At 28.8% G+C, this 27,028-nt stretch overlaps 2 protein-coding genes across 8 annotated transcripts in view; both read left to right on the top strand.

Annotated features, from left to right (window-relative positions):
- The first annotated feature begins 9,705 nt into the window (after positions 1-9,705).
- LOC107442114 (uncharacterized) lies at positions 9,706-12,188 on the top strand. Its single transcript, XM_087168670.1, has 2 exons — positions 9,706-9,827; positions 11,251-12,188. Exons 1-2 carry the CDS (start codon positions 9,746-9,748, stop codon positions 11,502-11,504), a joined length of 336 nt encoding a protein of 111 aa, XP_087024796.1. The 5' UTR covers positions 9,706-9,745; the 3' UTR covers positions 11,505-12,188.
- A 5,180-nt stretch (positions 12,189-17,368) lies between these two features.
- The window catches only part of Camta (Calmodulin-binding transcription activator), a 161,517-nt gene continuing 151,857 nt past the window's right edge, over positions 17,369-27,028 (top strand). For 3 of the 7 annotated variants that reach the window (XM_087168026.1, XM_087168027.1, XM_071183328.2), the window contains exons 1-2: positions 17,413-17,520; positions 19,928-20,040. In XM_087168026.1, the coding sequence (XP_087024152.1) occupies positions 19,992-20,040 (49 nt within the window). In that variant the 5' untranslated portion in view covers positions 17,413-17,520; positions 19,928-19,991. Of the gene's footprint in view, positions 17,680-19,927; positions 20,041-27,028 lie in introns of all 7 variants that reach the window. The other 4 variants (XM_087168028.1, XM_071183330.2, XM_071183331.2 and 1 more) reach the window with 3 other exon arrangements.

Below are 27,028 nucleotides of genomic sequence, written 5' to 3'. Positions count from 1 at the left end.
GCTTAATCCGGCCCTGACCTACATCTTTTTTTTTTTATGGTACTCATAAGTTTGATAATTAGATTTTCTTTCTTTTTTCTTACAAATCTTTGCGTAAACTCAATAAGACTAGTCTATATTTTTAAACTTTTTGTCAGATTTCCTAAAACTAATAGTTTTTTAATCAATTTTTGACGTTGATTCAGAAAAGGACCTTCGTTATTGTCAATCACGTCAGAGTTTCGTAAAAAATAGTTATTTTTATATTTTAATCAATGTAATCAAGGGTCAACAATCGTTTAATAACATAAAATTTTAAAGTTAGGTACCAATTTTAATGTATTTTTTATACCCAATCGAATAATACTAACCACAAGGTGATGAAAGCATTTGTTTTTAAGTTGTGCGCAATTTTATGCGAAGAAAATGTCTAAGAGAGAATAATTTGAAATAATGATTTTAAAAGATGTTGAGTAAAATATTTCCTATGTAACTTACAATACCGAGCAGAATTAAACTAATAATTAGTTGCTCAGATCATATGTTTAATAAAAAAATAAATCTTATAGGGGGAAATTTAAAACAATGTATATAACTTTCAAACAATGAATTCTATTTGCGATTGATTTTTTTCGATTCAGTATTAAAATTACATATGAAACAATACTGACTTATTTCTAAAAATAATTTTCCGAAATTCGCTAATTTTTTCAGCAGTGAATCATAAGCAACGGCATAAAAATGCTCATAACCTTGAAACAAATCACTTGAACTTGAAATCGTTTTTTTTTTTTTTTTTTTTTTTTTTTAAATTCTTTTTGTAATTTTATTTAATAATAGTCGGAAAAATTGTGAAGTGTAAGCTATAAAAATGTTGACATAACTTTAAAAAAATGTAATTTTAATAACATTAATTGTATTTTGTAATTGTATTTTGTATTAAGCAAAATACAAAATTCAAACAGTATCAGTCAAATACATAAGCATACATACATACAATACATACATTCGTTTCTAAGGAAGCGAATTTTAAAAAAGTCAGATGTTTAAAATGCAATTTCCAGGGAACTATTCGTCCGATTTCGTTCAAATTTAGAATTAAAAAAATTATATATATATTTATATATATATATATATATATATATATATATATATATATATATATATATATATATATATATATATATATATATATATATATATATATATATATATATATATATATATATATAGGCTATTTATTGATATGACCAAGTTATCTCATTTGTTGAACTTTAGCAAACTTCTCGCTCCAACTTTACATAAAATTCCAAGAATAATTAAAATTTTTTAGCCTTAAGTTTCAAAAATACATCTGAAAAATTAAATTGAAAACTTCCAAAAACTCAAACGTTATAATATGTTCAATATTTTTTATTTAAAAAATGCTTTAAACTATAAATAACACATTATTCACTTTTTAAAGATTAAATAAAAATACAACATGATTTGAAATTAATATTTTTACAACATCTAAACAACATAATAAATCAAGGAATCCAAATTTAAAGAAAGTATAAAATAAGTACGTATATAGAGATGTAGCGTAATTCTTAAAGCAATAAATATGCTTCCGTATATTTCTTAAAACACAATAAATTATAACAATACAATACACTACATTTTTACATGTTGCCTGTTATATGATGCTATGCTAAAACTTTTTTTTCGTCGAAAAAATAACATGATATATCAGCAAAAACATGCTCAGTTAAAACTAATCTTCATCATTTTAATGCTGAAATTTGCAAAGAAAAACAACTTTGATTTAAAATCTTTAAAACAGAACTACCTTATCGTTAACATTAAATTACATTACTGTTAAGATTGCCAAAAAAATCAAATAACAAGCCTACATTTTTTAACTATCGCATGTGGTACGACTTTAGCGATTGAATAAAAGGTAAGTCATATATTTTCAAATATAAACATTATTAATTTATGAACAAAAAAAAAAAAAGAAAACAAATAAGAGAAAAATCTAAATTATGTACAACTGGTTTGAGAGGCCCTATCTAGTTATATTTAATGGAATCAAGCGCAAAATGAAACATATTCTGTGACTTTTGATTTAGATGCCTCAAAAATATTTGTAACAACGATAAAGAAGATGATGACCTTGACATTAGAGATATTTAAATTCTATCATCTGCCGAGTCTTAGAAAACAGAAGTGAAAAATATATTTTAATATATCGTTTCACACCTAAGAGCAATTAACTTCCCTTAACTTTAAATTAATAATAATGTAAAACATTTCTGCAATTAGGTATAAATAATTTTATTTTTTGGACGAAAACGGTGAAAAAAAACAAACTTAACTGTTACAAAAGGTGCGATTCTATTATGTTTATAAGAAAGAAAAGGTTAATCTTGTCACGATTCCAAATTCAAAGAAAAAAGAATTTTTTTTTTTTTTTTGTTGATAAATTAATGACTATAGGAACAGATCAAAATCACTATCTATTTGTAATGTCAACGCTTGAAAACAAACAGAAGTAAAAATAATATGAAACTTGAGAAAGGGCAGAAGAGCGTTGTTTTCGGAAATGCGTTATTAGTAAAACACTGTTAATTAACAACCGAGGCACACGATTGAATGTAAAATAATTTCAGGACGCATTTCAGATGTAAAATGGGAGTATTGAGAAAATTCCTTTGATTTAGAAAAAAAAAAATTTCAATTAATTTTTTTTTCTTTCCTTTAATAAGTGAGTATAAGATTTTGAAACAAAATGCAATTGTAATGCTTAAATGTAAAAAGAATTTGTTAAAAATCAAATACAAAATAATATCACAAATTTTTAATGTAAATTGGTAAAATTAATTTCAAATATATAAAGTTCTTTTTTAGGTTTTATAACTTTCAAAACTAATTTTTAAAGTATATAAATTAAATATATTAATTAAGTGATAATTTTTAACAAAATATATATTTTTTATCTATCACAAATCAAAAGGAAGATAGCGTAAATACAATATTTTAACATACAAATAACGCATTTATAATATTTATGTAAGAAATAACCTACGATAATAGGTACATGGGCTTAGAGGTCAAGTTTGAAAAGTGGTAAATTTAGTGGGATGAGCCATTGTTTTCTAGCATTTTTCTATAATTTTTTTAATGTATATATTTCAAGTTTTTTTTTATTATATTACTAATCAAAATTAAATAAATGTATATACATTATTCACATAATCCACACATCTTAAATAAGATTAATTATTCGTATGATTTACAATTTGTGAGTTAAATTTAATATCAAACGTATTTTAATATTTCAAAATTTACATTGTTATTCATATAAACCTATTTGTTACAAAAGACCTTATTAGATATACTTTTAGATCAAGCATTTAGAACAATTTCACCATTTCAAAAAATTTTTTATCCATAGCATAAATGCATAGAAAATTTCCTAAAAAAAATTTTTTTTTGTATTTTATTAGCGTTTAAGGGGATCTACTTTAAAATAGCAATTAATAACACTACTAGAAAAATTAGACGTATTTCAGGGGTCGTAATAAATGATAGAAAGGTGGCAACGTTACAAATGTTTTGCAACTTTTTATAATAAAGGATATCTTTAATTCTTGTTAACAGAGGTCAACTTAAACAGATGGTCAACTTAAAAGGCGCATTTGTATTATAAACAAAGCATTTATGCGTGGTTAATGTAGGCTCTCAAATTTTAACAAAAATAATCCATGCTTCACATCAGCGCTTATACGCTTGTTAAAATATTTTAGAACAAAAATATTTTTTTTTTTTTTGCAGAATAGTTCAAAAAAAAAGAAAGAAAAAGGAATGAATAAAAAAGAAATAAAATCCTAATGATCTTCACCGTGAAAATGTGATTAACACGATTCTTCAAGCACTTACTCTTTGACAATCATCTTTTGTACATCTTCTTGTAATGAAAGAATACAGGGTGTGTTCACAAGTTGCACACTTTTAAGAATGCTTGGATAAAACAAAAGGGTTGAAATCCATGATTTCCGGAGAAAAAAAATGGTACTTGAGAATTTCAGAAACTTTTGATCCCCATCCCTTTACTGGACACATTTGTTTTCTGGTGTCCCACTAACCTTGGGGATACTGATCATTCCTCGGTTCGTAGATTTAAACTGTCACAGAACATTGTTACTGCACCCAAAGATGTTCCACACCAGTTGTAGAAAATAAATAAACACATAAAAAATTTTAACAGAAAAGAGGTTATATAAATCGTTTGAACTTCTCGGCGGGATATTCTTCACGAATTTTGACATGGATAAGATGTTCACTATTTTAGGTAAGCTCATGAATTTATTTCATTTCAGAATTTTGATAAATGTGGATTAAATACATATGTGTTCAGTAAATATTCGATTTTATTTCTTTAAAGTTATTGAGTACTTTTTTTAAAAGAAAAAATGTTAAGTATATGATTTTTGTTTTCACTAAAAGAGAACTTAAAACAATTCAACACGAAATTTAAATAGTTAAATGACTCTCACATGAGTTGAATATGAAATGCGATCAACTATTTTGTACTACTCTGCTTTATTCACATAGAATTTTGAAGCATTTTAAAAATATTCAACTATGGGAATCAACTATTAAAATAATTTTGTTGGCCACATTTTTTTTTTCTTTTTGGTCTCCTTGCTAAAACATTTATTTTGTTCATAATTTATTATTGCTGTTTATAAGTAAAATTCTAGATGTGTTTCGTTTGTGTAAAAAGTTTCAATTTTTATAGTTTCGTTATGAAATTATTATTAAATTATTAAACTTCTAGAAGAAATATAAAATAAGATAACTTAAAATGATTCTGCAGCAAAAATTGTGAAATCCGTTGCTTTCAATTTTATTTTTACTTTTTAATTATAATTTCCGTCTTTTTATGGCCATGAAAATCGTTTAGGAGCTGAAAATTTGCTATGAAAACAAAGAACACTTTTAATTTATTGAACAAAAAACGTACATGTTTAAAAAAAGCAATAATAACAAAAAATGTAGAAACATTTTATAACAGCTCCACGGAATCATATTTAGATCAACTTTTTATTGTATTGAGCAATGAAAAATAAGCAATAATGGTGGTAAAAAATTTCCATAGTTTGAAGATAACTTTACAATATTGAAATAGCTGAAACTATTGTGCAATAATCTGTTTAGAAAAGTGTCTAAAAGTGATGTAGGTATTTGTTACAATTGGTTTCGTAAAACCTCCTCGGATTCATGTAATGTGAAAGTAATCAGAAAGTAAAAATAGATGTTATTACTAAACTCCATGTCAAGTCGAGTTTAATTAAATCCATGACATCGTACACTCAAGAAGTTATTAACCATCAATGGATGCTCATAAATATCATGTTTTAAGGCAATCAGAAATAATTGAAATATGTAAATTATGGATGCCTATTCAGGTTAAACGTTTTGATTGATATGATATGGAATAAAAATATGTATTTTTATGTGAATCCGTAATCACCACCTGTAAATATATACATATTTTTGAATTCATTTCAAAAATGAAGTTAAAAAAATTAATTATTGGTACCAAAAAGGTGCTCCGAGAAACCCTAGGCCTCCATAGAAGGATGACATGGGTTCCGGGAGTTAGGATTTTTCTTACCAGTAATAATAACAGTCATATCCATAATTTATTTAATATTTCGCTTGTTTAAAGGAGCTTTGTTGTGTAAAATTCAAATTACTAAACGTAGCAAAATTTGAAATATTCATATTTTTCAAATAACAATACATTGAATAAATTAAAAACAAAAATATATGCATTTATGAAAATTTCATAAGTATTTCAATTCATCGAGCTTTTCAATTCAAAATGAAATAACTAAATTCAAGAATTAACAATCACATTTTTGTGATAACTATTTTTATCAATTACTGCAGTTGTTTTTTAAGAACCATAATCCAGCTATTTTATTCACTTTTCGCACTGTGTAGTACACCAAGAAAAAATTCATAATATTAAATATTTCTAGCTACACATTAAATAGTTTCTAAATAATTAGTAGTTTCTTTTTTCATTAGTATATTCACAGCTGCTAATGAACTTAGTTTTAGAAAAATGCCAGGGGTTCCCTTAAAAGAAGTTCAATCATTTAGGGCTCCGCAGTCGAAAAAAGGTTGGAAACCTCTGCCCCTAAATTTGTTGCTTTCAGAGGTGTAAATTTTTTGATTAGCTGTCCCTTAAAGGAAACGTTACATATTTAGAAAGGGCTTATAAAAACCTATTTAAATAAATAATATAGAAAAATCAGACTGCCAACATATATGTAAATAGAAATTTTAATTCAAATTTTAAATTTATTTTCAATGCAAATTCAAGCAAAATTTATTTTATGGTAAAAATTATTTCTTATCATGATCTTCCTTTTTAGCATTTTAATGCCCTAAAACTTAATAAATTTGTTTGAAAATCATGTTATCTTTTTCTTGATCTTTTTTATCAATTTCAATTGAGAAATAAACTATTCTCCTGCACAATTTGTAATCATCATAATCATACACAAAAATATTTTTAAGGCGATTTTAATGATTGGAAATATTGAATTTTCGAAACATTATGACTTAAAGTAAAATTTGACCAAATTAATTTATTTTACATCTAAATTTTTTTTCTGTCGCAAATGCAATAACATTTATTATAATTTAAAGTCCCACAAATTCATTATAGCAATTCAACTAAAATTTAAAATGCAATTGAGTGAAAATTATAAGAATAAGAAAATTATAGAAACAATAGATTTGAACGTAAAGGATTAGAACAACATTTTCAATGCAAATTGAAGAATTTTAATGTTGTGAAAATTCTTTTACGGACGACTGAGTTTGATTCAGGGGTTTAAAATGTATTGTGCAAATTTTTTGTGGCACACTTCAGATGTCGCCAAATAAGAAAAAAAGAGAAAGAAAAAAAGGTTTGCGCTTATAGAGGCAGGTGTCATGATTTTAAAATCGTTTGCTTTTTGCTATGTAATATCAATTAGAAGTTTCTTTAATATTTTTCCCTTATCGTTTGACAATCTGTCCATTCACTTTTTTATAAGTTAGAGAATTAAAAAATGTTTCATAAATTATTTTATGCATTCAAACAACAGATTGTTTAACGAAAAGCTAAAAAATTCACATTCTATTGAAAGTTTGTCAATATTTATTCCTGAATAAAAATCTTTGTTGCGCAAACATTACAGCATTGGTCAAATCATATACAAATAGAATAAAGCATTTAATTCTAAATTTTTAAGAAAGGAGAAAAAAAAATTCTCAGTTTTTGGATTGTTTATTAAAAAATAGTGTTGTTTTTCTTCTTTAATATTATTTTTGAATAAAATATATCTTATCAAAATTGTTTGTGGATAGAAAAGTAGTATAAATTTTAAAATTTTTATCTTAGATCTCAAAAAAAAATTTAAATATCTACATCTATTTTAAAAATCGAAGGAAAAGTCATCCAAATGAAGACCACTGGGGCAGAACGGTTAATGTATATGTAAAAGCTTATTCGAAGAAAGATGATTTTGCGCGCTGAAACTTCACAATGCTCCACCCATCTCCACAATGTAATAATTCCCGGGGAGAACCCATTTTTCATGTCATTGATATATCAAAACTAGTGATCCTGAAAATCAAACAGATTGAAATCAAATCGTCATTTTTATGAAAACAGAATATGAACCATTCTTCACACACAGTCAAATTCTTTCGCAAAATAGATAATATAAAAGCAAATTTATTTATATACTGTTGACTAGTTTGAACAAAGTCTCTATTTACATCTAATATCTTTTTTTCTGACACTGTTAGACTTAGACAGTGAGTAAATATTATATGAGAACAATTTTTTTTAAAAAAACTCGTTTACGGAAACAAATTTTTTTTCAAAATCATATTCGAAATTATTTAAACAGTTTTCACTCAAAATTGGGTCGGCTGTTCAAAGACGATTTTAAAATATAGATTACTGTCGCTGAAGAGCCGACCCAATTTATAGCTTACGGCTACTAACGTTCAACTCCGTAACCTTGTAATTTTAAACCCAATCCAGAAGACAAGGGAACTCTTGGATCAAGTATTGTGAGAAGTTTGCCCTCATGGAGGACTTTTTGATGACATTAACTCGTATTTGCGTTACATGGAGAGCAAAACCACGAAAACCTTTGTTAGTTATCCTCTTAGATCGAACCAGGGTCACCTCATTAAAAGGCGAGAGCTATATCTCTTGAGAAACCCCGGTTCGGTTATAAAATATGACAAATATATCGTGGTGGCTCGTAGATAGAGAGCTCGCATTCCAATGAGGTGCCTCGATTGTTATTCGTTAGATTTCGATATACATTTCCTTTTTTTCTGTTTGAGTTTTATTTTACGACCTGCAATGTCTATGCGTTTTCTTTTACTTCCTTTCTGTTAAGAATTCTAAAAAAAAAAATATGTAAGGGCAGTCTTTACGGAATACATTGTATTAAGAATGATATATCAGTGACTGTCTTGTTTAAACTGCATTTTTCTCATCGTTGCCGTCTTTCCATAAAAATAGGGAAATGAGGTGTATTGATTCAGTTGGAAAATAGAAAAATCTAGATTTGGATTTCTTTCTCTCTCTTGCAATACAAAATAACTAAAGTATTTGATGACACTTAATTTGGTTTAATATAAAGTGCATACCTGCCAACTTTTAATCCTTTCGAGGTTGAATTTCCCCATTGGTAGTAAAATGGAATTTAAATTACAATTTAAGGCAGAAACATACGCTGTATTTTGAAAGAGTTTATGCGGACTACCACAATAGTATTACATATTAATATATATTCTTAAATTTTTAAAAAACAGTGGTAGTCAAAAAAATTATGCATTACGTTTATAAATGCAAGGAAGATATAGAAAGCATACACTATACTAACACTTAAAGTATATATATATATATATATATATATATATATATATATATATATATATATATATATATATATATAAACAGTGCAAACTAGCAAACCAATGAACATAAATATTTAAAGTAAGAAAACAAAATAATGATTTCACGGAGACTAAAAAGAAGGGAATCATTTCTGTTTTAATCATTTTCTTACAACGAAACACATTAGGTACGTCACTTTCGATCGACGTGGAGATGAAAAATTTTTTATTCTTCAAAAGATTTTTGTCAAGATATTCAATTTTACTCGGGTCTTCATTTTATATCCTATTACCACGTCTCACCTTACTTTCACGGGCAAAATATACATTGTAACAAATAAAAGAGAATAAAAAAATTTGAAGAAAACTATTTAAAATTAAAAAACTCACCTAAAACGGAGGAGTTTTCGTTGTTTAAAGTTTATTACGTAAGTGATAACGGAAAAGATTTGGTTTCATTGCAATATGCTATGATTACTGAACGCAGTTTTACATAAAGCTTCTAATAAAGTTTTAAATTCAGGATAAAGAGAAACTTAAGAGAAAAATAATACCTTTATAACCTATTGATTAATTCTTATGCTAATGACAACGAAAAATGAATCATACCATGTTTTATAGCTGTCCAATCGAAAGTATGAACCGGTTATCAGGTTGATCTGATTTTCGTGTAAATGAAAAAACTAATAAAAAAAGTCAGATCATAAGATTTCAAAATAACCTTTTCGTAAAATGTATGTAATAAAAATTTCTTGTTTTAGCACTCCCCCTATTGTTTTTAAGTGTTGGTTTTCTAATGGCGTCCAATACAACTGAAAGTCAAGTGCGAGGACCATCAGTTGGACCTACATTGCAACAAATTCTAAGACAAACCAATAGTAAGTGATTTTTAAAAAATAATATTTGCTATTTATTAACTATTTATTTTAATATTATACAAGAAGCCATAGATTTTTTACTTCGACACTATGAAATAAAATTAGGTTCTCATAACTTTCCTTTTGCACAGACATGGATCTTTTAAAAATGTTCAGTGAGACCAAATTTTGTATTCGAATTGACTCACTCAAAAAAAGAGAATAATTTCGACATCATCACAAAATTGCTACCCTTCTCCTGAAACAGAAAACCTACATAATAATACCCCGTCAGTTATGTAATAATTTATGTAAAAATTTATTTAAAAAAAAATCCAACTGAACTGTTGCTTATGGTGCTCTGATTCAAATAAGAAAAACAAACGAAAAAAAAATTAAGATCAGGTTATCATTTTAAACACAAGAAAATGTATAGAATGGAAAATTTATAAATTTGTATTATATTTTTTTTAACACTGTGTAACAAAATGTCTGAGCAACACGATATTCTGTTTAATATTTAATTTATTATCATGTGATAGTAATAAAAAACACTCCAAAGGTTATTAAATTGTGAACAAACTATTTTCTTTTCATTATTCAGTCTATAATAATTATTAATAATAATCCTTAATAATTATTTTTAGAATATTTTTAAAAACGTAGTTAAAAATTACAAATTTGATGTCACAAACTAATATTTTAGAGCAGAAAACATCATAACTTATTTGTTTGCCTAATTAAACTTGGAGCCCTTCATCATATCTCTGTTCAGCTATGTAAATTTGCCATCTCAAATGCATATTCGTAAATGCTTCTTGAACACCACCTGCAGAAACACTGGTCCAAGACTAAAAGAGATTAGTCATGGACCGGCCCTCTTCTTCTAATCTGTATGATGTTTTCACTATTATTTCACTATTCAGAACACTTTTTCATTTTCAGGTTGTTTAAAATATTTTTCAAATTTTCTCCACTGTTTACTTTTAGTACTATTTTTAATGCACAAATTTACAAATTTCGAGTTTAATTTAACCTCGGAACAGAAAAATTTTAAATCAGTTTTAAAGTCAAAAGAGAAAGTAGCGAACCTTCTATTCGTATGACTATCCTCATGCTATGGATGGTACACACGTTAATGGTGAAGGCATGTAAAGTGTTGCCATAGGTAGAGGGTTCTGCTATACTCCACCTACAGCCCATTTCGATCGCCAATTGAAAAACAAACGCATTTCAGTGTTATCCAACAATTGCACTGATTTTGATAGTTTTACATTCACTTTGATTGATCACGATTATGATTTGTAAAATACTAGTAATATTTTCTATTTCTTGGATTTGAACTAATAACCTACAATATCTTAATGTGTATGTTTCTATACGTTTATTTTGGACAATTGTATATTATAAAATAAACGCTAACTAAATTTTTATTCTTTCAAAGGAATTGCAGCGATGAAAGGATTACCTGGTTTGGAATCAGTTCTCGGAGTAATGGGACCACTTGCCTTGGCTGCAATGATATCCCTTCCATTTGTTGCTCCTGCAGCCGCAGCCTTTTTACCTCTCGCATCCATCTCTGGAGCATTTGGACGTAGGCGTAGACATCTAGATGATCCAAGAGAATCATCTATTCCTAAAGCCGATGCTCTCATCAGACGAATTCATGCAGCAGCATTAAGAAGAAATAACCAATAGAAAAATTTTTAGGAGTAATTTTGAAAAGGGGAAATTTTTTCAGATGATTATCTTGCTACGAAAATGACAACGTTTTTCAATTTAGTTTTCTTCCATTTATGTGATAATTTTCTTTGTTGCTTCTGATACTTGTATGACTACAATGTAAGCATTATTTGAAAGAAGATGAAAAGTGTTAAGTAAAACTAAAAATTAATCAATTGTTGAAGACATACACATATTTCGATACTTTAAACAAGAATCATCATTTTGATAAAATCTTATGTCTGAAATGATACAATCTTACAAACAACATAACATGTACCAAATTACAATCTTGGCACTAACATGTCTAGTGTGTCTTGATACTGAAGAAAGTGAGGGTTCACCTAAGCAGTAGCTAGTTTCATTTGAAACCATTACGTAGTTTTCTGCGCTATTTATACAAGCATGAAGAAATCTTTCTTTTCTTTGAAAAAATTACAGCGTTATTTTAAATTTTGTTCTTTCAAAATATGTTCTACGTTTGAAAACCTAATTTTCAATACCTGATATTTTCATTTTATGACGTTGCAAAGCTGATTGCCAACCAACTTATAATGAAAACTAAATGATTTGCTGCAATCTTGTTGAACATTTAATTTTAATTTTTTTTTTTTTAACGCACTGTTAATGATTGAGATTTTTCTCCTCACAGACGAATAAGGAGAACTTGCTACGCAACTGGTTAGACTTTTTCATCGCTTCCAAGTGTGAGGATAATATTCACAACAGAAAAAAACAATTGAAAACAGAGCAACTAAGAAGCTATTTTCATCACCCAGTGCTATTGTTGCATGCGTCCCAGCATATAAATATGAAAAAGATACCTAATATTTATTTTCAATTACAGAAAATGATATTATATTTTTATTACTTGAATTAAAAAAATAAGTAAATTTGTATAAGGATATTTTCAATATTCTTTAGGCTATCTTTTGATTGCCTCTTGCTTGTTTACATTACCATTTGTGTTTCATGTAAGTAATCATTAATTATGATTACAATGTTTATAATTCTATTTATTAAACATATACGTATCTGAGAAGATAAGACCTTTTTAAATTTAAATGTACTTTGTGTACTTTCAAACATAATGCCATCATTATAAACTTCTTACATTTTGAATCTAAACTTTAAATTTTTATATTTCTGATATGGGTGGTCTCAGTATTTTTAAACAAAAACTTCCTTAAAAAAGCTGATATTATTACTAATAGTATTTTTAAATTAGAATAATTTCAATGGCTATTTAACCTTAAGATTAGGATATAATTACTATCTTACTTTTTTTAATGTCTTATATTTTATAAATTTTAATGGAAAAAAAAAACATACATGTTATGTGTTCCTCATTTTGTTTTTGTGAATAAGTGAGGAAATGGATTTTTATTTTATTTATTTAATTGCGTTTTATGGAATAATTACTTAAGGTATTTTATGTTTCAATACTGAATAAAATAATTTTAAAAACTCTATTTTGTGAATTCCTTAGATTTACTAGCATTCATCACTACAGTTTACAAATTATTCACGAAGTTCCTCCAGTTGAAACTAAATAAGAACGGAAGCAATCTAATATTTTACTTTAGATATAATAATCATTAAAAAAATTTTTTTTGGTATTTCTTTGCTCAACGGGATTGCTTTTAAACTTAAATTATTTCGAGAAAAATAGGTAAAAAATTTCAATAAATACTAAGTGAACATCGAAAGTTGGTATGAAGCGAAATTGATTGTTTTCTGGTTTTTCTCTTGCTTGAATCAATTGTGAGCTTTTTTTCTTACGTTTAGTATTAATATTTGTACAGGCAGAAAATAAATTACAGTAAAGGGAGGTTCGTTCACACTGCAGACAAAAAATTCGTATATTCAAATGAGAACCTGATTGGAAAATTATATTTTCCTGTGAAAAACTCTACATTCAAATTTTCGTTCGTATTCCATACCTGATCTTTTTTTCAAGCCGGTGACATTCTCATGGCTCCGTATTCACTGGTCATTCTACCTGTATGCAATTCATGCACCTCCGCAACGAGGAAAAATCTGAGCCTGAAAGCCTGAATGTAATATATTCTCCAACGAAAAACTTACGAATGTATTGGTGTCAGAACTAGTATCCTTTGTATATTTTATGCACTTTCGCTATTGCATGCGCGAACCTTACGCAATTGGAGATCGAAATGGACTACAGGAGGCACAGAGTGGAACTCTCTACCTATGGCAACACTTTGCAAGTTTTTGTCTCACAGTGGACTGATCGTAGAGACACTGCTCCCAGATGAACACCGAAGTCAAACATCCTTGACTGCTGTCAGTAAACTGATGGGGGACCACTTTGATCAGCCTGCTTAGGGACTGAGGGCACGTGGTATCGGTCCTCGTTGAACTGTTCTAGAGTAAAGTGCTTGACTTCGAGCACGGGTCATTGGGCTACCAAGCAGGGCCGTCTTAATAGCAAGCAGGGCCCCCGGGCACAGAAATGTTTTGGGCCCCTATTACATTTCATATTAATTAAAATAGAACTAAAAAACTTCACATGCATAAAATTAAGCATTTTTAAGATATGCAATGTTTTTAACGAAGTTAAACACGTTTTTATAGCCCCAAAAACTCAATGCACATAAAATAAAGCATTTTTAAACTAGGCATAATTTTTCTTAAAAAAATGAGATGCTAACAAATTGCAATCCTCAAATAGTAAGTAATTTTCAGAACGAAGAAGCTAATTAAAATAAGTAAATTAAAAAGCATAGGGGTATAAAATTTTTTTTTATATTTTATTTTGTAACCGTCGCTGAGCAGCCGACCCAATTTTTGCGTTTACGACAACCAATGTTCAATTCCGCAGCCTTGTAATTTTGAGCCAATCCAGAAGACAAGGAAACTCCTGGATCAGTACCCCCAGAGGTATGACTTGTTATGGGAACATGGAGGACTTTGTGATTCGACAGACTTAACGTGCATCAGTCACCATTTACTACACGGGGAGTTTTCGGCCGGCGGAGATCGAACCCACGAACTCTTATACATGGGACCAGTGCCCTACCAACCAGACTATCCCGGCCAAGGGTTAAACAATTTTTTCTTTTTCTATTATAACCGTCATTGAACAGCAGATCCATTTTTTGGGTTTACGACTTCTAGTGTTCAACTCTGTAGCCTTTTACTTTTGAACTCAATATAGAAAACAGAGGAGCTCTTCGTGGAGTACTTTTTCAGTGGAACTAACCCGCATTTGCATTACATGGAGATGAAGACCACGAGAGCCTCCCACGGTTAGTCTGACGGCAAAGGGACTCTAACCCATGATCCGTCTGCCACTGAGGATATTTCACGTCAGCACTGTGGTCTGTGCAAGCCGGATGCAGATTCGTATGGACCAGCCATCATTGAATTCGAACCCGGTTCACCTCATTGGAAGGCGAACGCTCTATCCCCTGAGCCATCGCGGCTAGGGTATAGCAGTTAAAAAAATTCAAAAGGTATGAATTGTTTCGTCAAACTATTAAAAAGTCAGTTATTATAATATTAATATTTAAACATCTTTCAATGCATATCAGACATAACCAGTTTAAAAGTTGCTGTCGTATGATTCGAAACACTTTCAATTATTACTTTAATTAACTATAAATACTGAACAGAGTTGGTTGAGAAGCATATTTAGCTGTTGTTGTAATTCATTTACGTCACAGTGGAGCTGCACAACGGGCTATTGGTGACGGTCTGGGAAAGATCCCTGGAGGATGATCCAAAGACATGCCATCACAATTTTGATCCTCTGATGAGGGGATGGCACACCCGCTTCGGTAGCCCAATGGCCTGCACGCGAAGTCGAGCACTTTACGGTAGAACAGTTTAACGAGGACCCATACCGCACATCCTCGGTCCCTACGCAGACTGATCCAAGTGGTTACCCACCCTCACACTGACCGTAGCCAGTGATGCTTGACTTCTGTGATCTCAAGCATATTAAGAGACATTATCACTTAGGGAGTTGAGCACCTAAAAACTTCATTTTAACGAAGAAAAATAGATTTTGGCTGACATTTTATTTTTCCTAGTGATAAACTATTCAAACTATTGGTGTTTGTATGGTAATCAATCACTATTCTTAGGGAAAAATATACGCACTTTTTACACTAGTATATACATATCCCAGAAAGCATGCAACCTTACGGCTACCTTTTGTCAGAATTTTCTTCTTATTGTCGAACGAAAGTGTTTGTACTAAAAACCTTTTTTTAATAAGGCAAATATATTGTAGTTTTTAAACCTTTCATCCTAAAAGGATTATTTTTTAAGACTTTAAATAAGTTTTGTCACTTAAGTAAAATGGTCACTTAGGTCCATAATGACGTTTTATCTGACGTCACACTAATGATAGGATCAAACTGCATTGCTCATTAAAATTTCATGACAAGGTGGATTTTAGCTGATCATGCAAGACTTTGTGAAAAGAAAGGTTTAAGAGTATTTTCACCTTAAGACTAGCTTTACTAAAGGATTTTTCTTCATGCTTGAAAACTCCAAGTGAACCTCGATTTAAGGTTTTTATATAGAAGGTTGTTTTCAAAGGTTTTGGACTAGGGTAATGTGCTTAGAATAGAGCAGATTGCCACAGATCTCGTTTTAAGGTTAGAAGATTTACACGTAAGCCACATAACCAACCTTTTTAGGTTTACATTAAAAGGTTTTTGCTGAGTGAAAATAAACCATATTTTGCTATTTGGAATTTATTTTAAAAATTATATAATGCAAAGTTGTTTATTCTTAGTTGTTTTTTTAATACAATTTATAAAAGGTAAGATTCTCAAGGGCCCCCTGAGTGCCTGGGGCCCCTGGGCACTGCCCGGGTGTGCCCATGCGTAAAGACGGTACTGCTACCAAGGCAGGGCAGCCATTCCCCCTGCAGAGGATCAAAATTGTGGTGGCAAGTCTTTGGATCACCCTCAAGGATTTTTCCCAGATTGTCACCAATAGTCCATTATGCAGCTCTTGTGCGACATAAACAAAGTTCCTACCTACCTACTTCGTATGTTTTCACCATTTGCTTGCGAATAGTCATAGAAGAAGGAAGTACGTTAGTTTTCCCCTTGAGTTTCAAATAGATTAAAAGCTTCTATGTTAGGAAAATATATGGATCTGAGGTAGGTAGGTGATTTATTTACGCACTTGAGCTGCTCAATGGGCTATTGGTGATGGTCTGAGAAACACGCTTGAGGATGATCCGAAGTCATGCCTTCACAATTTTGATCCTCTGTAGAGGGGATGGCTTCCCCTCTTTATATGGAAATGAAAACTGTGTTAAACATAGTTCTAAAAGAATGGGTTGTGGATATTTGAAAAATTATTTTTGACAATTAAATACGAAAGATATTATGGAAGTGGAAATTATGGTCGTACATTCCCATACAACTGAAAAGAGGAGGATAGTGAATGGGGATGGTCGAAACATGGAATCGGTCTTCTCCTCAGATGGCGTGTTCGAGCATTGCGATCGCGAAATACATCTCTAATCCACTGATCAGGGTTTCTTATGGACTATTCTGACTGCCTGTATAAAAGGAGGAAAAGTTGTACGTGGGTGAGAATTAGATTGATGAAAACCAGACTACACACGAAGAAATTGCAAATAATGTTTTTACTCCCACGCGAATCCAATGTGCATCAAATGTGAATTGCCCTTTATAAGGTAACTATTCGGAATATTTTATCTATTCTCACTGCATGTGATTCACGCATTGCCAATCGGTGTTAAGCGAGAATGAGTACCTTAATTGTAAAATATATTCTGGTCAGTAAAATCCACCAATCAAGTTTGCCTTTTCCTCCAAATGGTGATCAGATAAGCGTGAATTATAAACAGTAAGAACGGTACCTATTGCGAATGCGATTATTTAGTTGAATGAAAATAGACTTTAAGTTTCTATTTTATTGATATTCACTGTGACTGTTATTGGAAGTGCAAAAGTGTAAATATAGTCTTCATATTTAGGTAAGTTAGATTTTTATTTTAAAGTTTATTTTTATGGTATTATGAGCGTAATACTTATAACTTTTTATTTTTCACTTAATCAGCTCATATTTTTGTTCTTTAATTCATTTTCCGGATTGATTGAAATATCTAGTCTTGATCCAAGTCAAGGGGTTTCTGGTTAGTTTCGGTATTACATATCCGTATCCATTTCTTTAATTTTTTTATTATTATAATTTAATTTCATTATTTCGCACCATTTAAATACAGTTAATATCTTATTTACATTCTAGCAATATATTTTTTATTCTAGTCATTTTGACCAGAATGGAACATATGACACTGAGCTTTCTATTATTTTTATGTAAATTTCTAATGTTTTTCAAAAGTAAAGAAGTATTAAATTGTATCCATAAGTGTTAACATAAGGAAACATTTACAAATTACTTTGATAATTATATTTGTAAAATATTTTACTTACATTACGTAAACATAATTGAATGTTTTGGTCGTCCATGACAGTTCTTTTTGAAGCCTCTAAATTCTCATTGTGACGGAGATGTGTTTTAAAATTGCCAGTTTGGTATATTAATAATCATTTTTTAAAGTATTGAAAGTAAGAAGATTGGACTAAAAAAAGGAACAAGGAAAAATTATAACAGTGATGTTGTGAATGAAATTTATCAAAAGATATTTGAATAATAAGATATTCAAAATAAACTTAAAAAGTTTAAGAAATAATGAGTTAAGACGAATATAAGTTAAGCCCATTCAAAACTGAGTAATCACTTCAGTATGATCAAATAAACAGAAAGAGATAAAAATTAGTGGGAAAAATTTGTTATTTACATCTAATTTTCTAAAATTCTGAAACAATTTGTTAAAATTTTACTTTTTGTAGTTTTTAATTTATGTTTTTTTTAAACCTTTTTTTAAATATTCTTGTACTACTGTTCAATCTGATTAATTTTTTTTTGAGGAAAAAAGAATAAAACTGAAGATTGCAAATGGTGCAAATGTTTATTTTTTTATTTTTTATTCTTTAACAGAATTTTAAATTAATTCATTTTTTCAACTTTCATTTACTGTTTTTGGAGGTTATTATTTTGAAGTTCAATATTCACTAAATATTTATATCAACTTGACTGACGTTTTGTAACTTTTTTTATTTTAAACAAAAGTTTATGTTAAAATGTAATTTCATTTTTATTCTTAGAAAGCTGAGGTGAACATATGAATTTTTTAAATTCATTGTTTAAACATTTTATAACGTGTTCTCACATGGTATAGGAATATCCATTTATCTTTCTGAACTGTTTACAAGCTTTAAAACCTTATCCTAATTTCTATCCGCTTTCAAGATTGCTTTCATGTTCCAGTTTCTTAAATATATTAATATTGCACAAAAAAGTATCAAAATTGTGCTAACTTGAAGGGTAAAACTCATGTCAGACTCCCTGCATGCATTATATTTTTTAAATTGATTCAAAATTCAAGAACTACTAAGCTTGGCTTGCAGATTACAGTTGGCTCAAACAGGTGCAGACATGAAAATATCTCCAATATTATATTAAGAATACAAAATATTTCTGGAGCGTTTTCTTTGTATTCTTTTATTTTAATTGCAAGGGAAACATTTTTAAGGTTATCAAATAGATGTATAGTAAGAAGTATAGAAAATTTTGTCACTGGAATCATTCTTTGTACTGCTGATGATTAGGCCTCCAAGTTCTGGGAATCCTTTTGGTGTAGTAGTACGAAGGATTTTATTCACAGTCAAATTTGAAAGGAGATATACAACTGCTTTGTAATTTTGTTTTATAAGCAATTAACACCAGTGGTGCACATAGAGTTAGGTCTTAGGTTTGACTCCCACTTTAAAGATTTATATGTCCATCCTATCTTAGACTCACCAAAAAAAAAAATAAATTTAAAGTTATAATATGAAACAAGTAAAAAATTTGTTAAAGAGACATGCACAGTCATTTTTTTTATTGTTACTCAAACTGATATTTTATTTTGGCTTGTTGTATTATTGCACACATTAGCATAACTAGGTAATTTTTTTTATCTCAAACATTTTGTTTTAGAGAGTGAATGTTTCAATAAAAATTTTTCACTCTCTAACTATAAATAGCAAATTCACCAAGAAAAACCCTGCTAGCCAGATGGCGAGAGACTTTAGCCAAGAAATTTTGCTGAAAGAAAGAGTATAGCAATTTTTGCATCCATTTAAACTGTGGAATTTGCCTTGATGACTTGTTTTAACTCTATAATAACTTTATTAAAATTTAACTCTAATTAGTAACTACTTTGAAGAATAATAAATATTTTTATATTTATTTTTTTAAATGTTATAATTTTTTTTTTGAAAATAAACTTTTTTATAACTGACATTATAGTTACGATATTTTTTTTTTTTTTTTAGGCTTTGCGGTTTTACTTGCTAATTGTTACTAACACCAGCTACTGTATTCAGCTATGGCTGACTGATGTCTGCTACTAAGCAAGCTAAACTTCCAGTCAAGAATGTAATTCAAGGTATAGCATGTTTCTAGACCATTTTGTTTTTAAAACTATTGATTAAATTTAATCCTGTCAGACGAGGGTTTACTTTTTTGAATATGAAGGTGATTTAAGTTTAAATGGTAATGTTTTTTATGCATTTATAGATTAATTATATACTGGATAAACCTCTTTTTTGTCCTATTCTTAGCATATATTTATTTTTTGCAATTATGTGCAAATTTGTACATTACTTGTGCAATGTTCAAAATAATAATTTTTTTTTTTTTTAATAAATTTACAAGAGAGTTTGATGGTGTGGTCATAAACCATTTTAACATATTCCTCATTATTTTGATTGTTTCATTCGAAGCCAAAAATATTTACAGTAGGAGGAATTATGAGAAGTGTTAATTTTTTTTGTTACCTAAATTTTTTATAGATAAGAAATAAGATTTTCAAGAGAGTTTTTGATTTTAAAAATGAAATCCCAGGGAACCAAGAATTTTTTTTTTATTAAAGCATTTCACAGACAATTGTTTTATAAGGAGAACAGAGGAACAGAAAATGTACATTGTATTAACTCAACATTAGCAGAAAAGAGAATTCATTCTTATTGCCAATGTATTGAATATAGTAGTTTTATGTGTATAATAAAGATTTTGTGCTCTAGAACAGTGGTTTCTATATGTAGATAGAAGATAAGAGAATTATTAATTTTAGAAATGAATCATTTGAAGCCCAGGGAATTTTTTTATTAAAGTATTTCACAGATCATTGTTTCGTAGGGAGAACAGAGGAACAGAAAATGGGTATTGCATTAACTCAACGTTAGCAAAAAAGAGAATTGATCCTTATTGTATTGAATGTAGTAGTTTTATAATGAAGATTTTGTGCTCTAGAACAGTGGTTTCAAAATGATGTTCCTTGGAACCATAGGTATCTGTGGAAGGGTAAATGGGGTTCAAAGAGAGAATATTAACATGAATTCGAACTAAATTTAACAAAACCGAAGTGAATAGATGTTAAATATTATAAAATTATTTAATACATTGAGAGATTTATGTAAATCTCATGAAAACATAAATATCTCTATTATACAACAGCCACAAACATGCATGCATTTTATAACTGTCTATATGAATAATTTATCAAATCAATCCAAAACGAAGATTTAAATTACTTTTCAAATAATAGACTGTAATCAATGTTCGCGATCAATCAATAAAGAGGATATAAACTTACTTGGTATTAAATAGGCTATGGTTAGTATGTCAATTAAATTCAACAAAAAGAACTTAACATTTCATTCGTACACATTATGCAAACAGACGACCATCTTGGCCTATCTTGAAATTGCATCATTATTCACTCTTAAACTTCCAATAATGGTCTAGAAGCATTTGGTTTGTGTTTAAAGCATTCCCTACTATCATGTCACAGAAGAATTTAGTTGAACTGTTTAAATATACAATAATGATTCACTGAATTTTTCTAAGCTTCCAAAAACACTACCTTCTTCACCTACAAACTGTTGCCCATAAAGGGAATAATATGAAGAGAAAAAAAATTTGAGATTGGTGTGAACTTTATCAATTATTGGTGTTAAGTTTTAACTACACCATTTAAAGTGTGCAAGGACACCCCATGTGATATTAACTTGAAAAAAAAAAACTTAATAATTTACACAGTTTTATTGAGTTTTTCAGCACCAAGTTTGGATAGATATTGTAAAATAGTTTTTGCAATGTACTAGGACTAGGCAATGTAAGAAATTTTAGACTGTCATACATCGTCTGTTAGACATCACGATAGACATTGCGATTTAGCACATGTTCAAAAATTATGTATCAGAAATCTTTAAATTAATCAATGAAAATAATAAGAGGAATAAATCTATTACAAAAGAAAATGTCTTAAGTAAAAACAAACCCAAGCTTAATTGTAATTTTTTTTAAAAAATTAAAAATGACTTAAAATTTATTGGTTTAAAAATAATAATAAAACAGTAACGAAATATTTCACATGCATGCATTAAAAATTAGAAGAAGAAAAAAAACGAAATTGAAAAGCAAACTAAAGAAATGTTCACCTTAGTAAAACATTTTTTAAATTATTTGTTAAAAAAAACTGCTTTTGAAACATCATTAGATCTTCTTTTATTTATTTATTTCAAATAATAACATTGTATTAACTAATGGTCAAATTATACACTTAATGAATATAAAAATAAATTTAAGTTTTTTATTTATTTATTATTTTCATTTTAAAAATAAAATCGACTAAGGATTTATTTGTTTAAAAACGATACTGTCTAACAAATTATGAAACAAACAAGTATTGAAAAAATTGTAAGAAAAATTAAGAAAAAAACAACTTTTAAGTAATATTGTTAAATTATTAAAGAACGTTAAAACATTGCTTAACTTTTTATTCAATAAAAAAATATTTCTAATATTAACTAATAGCCAAATTTTTTATAATTAAAAACAACTGAAGATTTATTGGTTTAAAAATAATCAAATTCTATCAAATTATTATACTTACTTGCATCAAAAACTTTTTTTTTAGTTAAGCTAACTTTTTTTAACAAAGTTAAATACAAAATACCCCTGTTATATTGTATCGCTTAAAATGAAATACAATAATTAAAAAAAAAAACACTGAAGAATCTTTTTTTATTCATATTTTCTTTTCATTAATAAATTGAATTTAAGATAACAGCGATTGCACAATGATCGCAAAGTAACAGTAGGTCTACTAAAAATAATTGACAGGAATCGTTAAATCCTCACAGACAAAAAAAAAGAATGAAAAAAGTGACAAAATAATGCACAGCAAAATGATTGCTAATTAACAAAAGTCTCACTGAAAATAATTTACAAGAAACGTTAAATCCCGACGAAATAAAGTGCACAGCGATCACAAAATAACTTAAGTCCAGCTGAAAATAATCTTCAAGGAAAGTAAAATCCCAAAGATCAAAATGGCGATAAAAAAACTATGCGTGACATTCTATTTCAACACTGATGCTCTCACAAAACTGGGAGCTCTGATTCAATTCGCTCTTTATCATTCAACATCGAAATTAACATTGTCTTCATAGCTAGATGCTATGAACAAAGATGAATCAGTACCGCAGTTAGATGAAATCAGTATCGTCTTCGTCAGCGCGGTGACAGTGTTAGCATAGGCAAGGATCCACACGTGTTATATCGTTAAACCACGACCATTGTCTTATACCAACGGCTTAAGTCAGATTTCCGATGTATCGCCTGAAACGGAACTCACCATCGGCGGATAAATTCAGATTTCTGAGGCATCATCTAAAACGAAAGTCATTATATCGGCCTGCCGATATATGCATTAAATTGATATTTTGCAATGCATCAATTTATAGCCCAGTCCTACAATGCACATAACTTTATTTTTATTTTAACTAGCGTTAATTTTAAATTATTTAATTTTATCTAAGTACACTTTAAACACACAAAATAAACACTTGAATTCCGATAACTTGAGAAGGTACAGATACCTTATATACTATTTTATAGTCCGCCTATGCTATCACGTCCATGTTACTCGTTGAGTTTGTCATAATGAATCTAAAACAATTAAATATTAAAGAACGTGCCATATCTATTATTATTTTTTTTTTATTAATGAGTGCTCTAAGCCAGTGGTCGGCAAAGTGCGGCTCCAGAGCCGCATGTGGCTCTTTGGCTCCTTAAGTGCGGCTCTGGCATAAATATCCACGGAAGGCGCAATAATATTTTCATTTAAAAAAAAACTTGGTAAGAAAAAAATTACATCTTATTTTGATAAGTTAATCCGAAGAGCTATTTCGGGATTTTAAGAACAAAGCAGATATTCTGAAAAGAATTGAAGAGGTACCATTGTCTGCCAAAACCATTAAAGATAGAACAATTAAAATGTGTTCGAATATAACCATCCTGCATGTCGAAGATCTGAAATTGGTTTCGGCTTTATCAATAGCAGTTGACGAGTCTTGTGACATAAATGATACAGCGCAAGTTTCACTTTTTGTAAGATTTATGTCTCATTCAGGCCCTAAAGAAGAAATATCAGAATTATTGTCACTCAAAGGTCAGACGCGCGGATAAGATATAGCAAATGCTGTAATTGAGTGTATGGATAAACATTATATTCCCCTCGATAAAATTATGTCGATTTCAATAGATGGGGCCAAAGTATGACCCGTGTAAGAAAAAGTTTTGTTGCTATTTTGAAAGAAAAAATTAATCACGAGATACTTGTTTACCATTGTATCATTAACCAAGAAGCGCTTTGTGCGCAAAAATTTCCGGATGAAATTTGTAAAGTTATGGAATTAGTGATTACCATTATCGATTCCATTTCAGCTAAAGCTCCTAATTATCGCCAATTCAAGGAATTTTTTATTTGAAATGGAGAGTGAGTACGCTGATCTTTTGCTTCATAGCAAGGTACGTTGGTTATCAATAGGGAACGTTTTGAAACCTTTCACGTCCCTTTTTCCGGAACTTAAAACATTTCACCTTGAGAAGAGCGTTCACTATCCAGAACTAACAGACGATCAGTGGATCCAAAACTTTTATTTCAAGGTAGACGTTACGTCTCATCTAAATCAGCTTAATCGTAAACTACAAGAGAAAGGAAACTTAATTTTTTCGATGTTAGAAGAAGTAATAACATTTGAAAACAAATTATCCATTTTTGCTTAGAATTTTGAAAGGGAAACATTGTTCCACTTTCCGAGCCCGCTGAAGCATCGCCAAGAAAATAATTCCTCGATTGATAAGCACCATTTTAAAACAATAATTTTAAATATGAGGGAAGCATTTTGCAGCAGGTTTCAGGAATTTAAAAACAGCAGAGCAACTTTAGCATTTGTCTAAAATCCTCTTAATGTTACGATAACCGAGTTGAAATTTTCTCTTTTTGAAATTGATATTGGTAGCTTTGAAATACAATTGCTGGATTTAAAAAAAAAAGAGATGGCACTCTAAATTCGAACGTCTTTGTGTTGAATTGGAAATATTGGAGAAGAAAAAATTTTATCTTAGTTCACAGCACAAGTGGTCTGCTTTGAATGACCTGGAGAAGGAAGACATGATCATTTTCAACGCTTGGAATAGTATTCCTGACTTTTACGATCAGCTGAAAAAGCTACATATATATGCGGACAATCTTTTTCAAGCATGAAAACATTATCAAGAGTAAACTGAGAAGTCGTCTTATTGATGAGAACTTGGAATCACACTTAAAATTAAAAACAACAGCATACAAACCTGACTTACTCAAACTTTCCAAGGAGATGCAAGCACATTGTTTGCATTAATAAATATTTATTAACCCTTTAATGAGCCCTTTATTTCTAGTAAAGGTAAATTAAAGTATTTTTGGAATTGAAATTGTTTTAAGAACAGTAATTGATATTAAGAAAAAAAAACTCATTTAGTTTATAAAAATGCCATATTTTTGGTAGTAAATATATTTAACATGACCTATTAGGAACTTACTGACTTTTATTTTTCTTTATTTATAAAATAATTTCCTTAAATGCTACAAACTTCAAAATGTATTATGTATTTCATAACTTTTATACGTTTTTTAAAAGTGACAAATGGTTACCAATTTTATTCAAACTCACTTCAAGAAAGCTGAATTTATTGAAAAATGTAAACCTAAATTAAAAGTGGTAAAACGTGGTGGTAAGTATACTTATCACGGCCTTCAAAAGGGTTAAGTATGAAATTTAGTTTTAAATAGTGTACTACTTATTTAGTGTAATAAAAGTTTAATAAACAATTTGGCTCCCAGTTTTTTTTAAAATTGTTGTAATGTTCATATTTGGCTCTTTGGCTAATAAGTTTGCCGACCACTGCTCTAAGCTATCAAATGTCACTTAACATTGATTATCTTTAAAATATTTAGTAAAGCGGAATCGTTTGAAACTTAACTTAAATAAGTAGCAAGTTTTAAGCCAAAGAAAAAAATTCTAGTTTTAAAATATCTCTGAAAAATGATTTAAGTGAAATTTTAGGATAATTTTTAGGTATAGGGGCTAAAATTGCTCTTTTCTTTCTCTCTCTAAATTTCATAAGGTTAAGTTCATATTCACTAACGTCTCTATTGGTATAAGAGAGAGACACAAACGCTTTAGTTTTTTATAAACATTATAATATCTTCTATATAAAGTAGTCTTGTTGACTTTAATTGGTTAATATCTTCACAATTGTTTTGATATACTTTATTTTATATTGTTCACAGATACTTTATTATTTATAAAGTCAGGTTTTGGTCTGCAGTTATTAAAGAGGGAGAGACACACACACACATAAACTCTACAGTTTATTTTTATAGATTTTAATATTTTCAAAATAACGTAGTCTTGTAAACTTTTATTTCTTAATATGCTCATAATTTTTTTTGTCTACTGTATTTTATATTGCTTTTAGATAATTTATTATGTATAAAAACAGGATTCCTTCAAAAGAAGTTTGGTCATTTAGGGTTCCATAGCCAAAAAAATTGGAAACCGCTGCTCTATTAAAGCTTTAGAACAAAACTTTTAATTTTTGAGAGATATAAATATGAAAGAGAAATGGATAAAGTAGATTTATACAACAATTCAGTTGCTAATGTTAAAGATTTCTGAAAAAAAGAAAAAAGTAATCTTGGCTAATAATTATGTATTATATTGAGATTATTGTGACAGTTTTTGAAATTGCTAGGAAAATTTTAATATTTGGGCATAAATGCATTTTGTAAATTATAGATGATCTCAACGTATTTTAATCTTTCAACTTTAATAAATTTTAAAATTTTGTATCAAGTGACATACATTTATGAAGTTGAATAAAGTTTAAAAGATTTTTTAGTTGTTAAATTTCTAAGAAACTGCCATATAATTTTAGATGAAATTATTTATTATCAGAGATTTTTCACTGATATTGCCTAAATGGTATAGCTTGTATTTGAAAAAGTACAAGCTTTTTTTTCTTTTCTCCATAATATAATG

Source organism: Parasteatoda tepidariorum, chromosome 7 (assembly GCF_982258835.1).
Source record: "Parasteatoda tepidariorum strain Cologne lab strain chromosome 7, Ptep-v5.0, whole genome shotgun sequence".
In the NCBI taxonomy this organism is placed as follows: Eukaryota; Metazoa; Arthropoda; class Arachnida; order Araneae; family Theridiidae; genus Parasteatoda; species Parasteatoda tepidariorum.
Note: the sequence above shows the minus strand (reverse complement) of the source record. Positions and strands in the feature narration are given on the sequence as shown.

Coding starts and splice junctions, on each gene's coding strand:
- LOC107442114 (XM_087168670.1), top strand. CDS start 9,746: ATGGCGTCCAATACAACTGAAAGTCAAGTGCGAGGACCATCAGTTGGA. Junction 9,828..11,250: donor AATTCTAAGACAAACCAATA/GTAAGTGATTTT, acceptor ATTCTTTCAAAG/GAATTGCAGCGATGAAAGGA.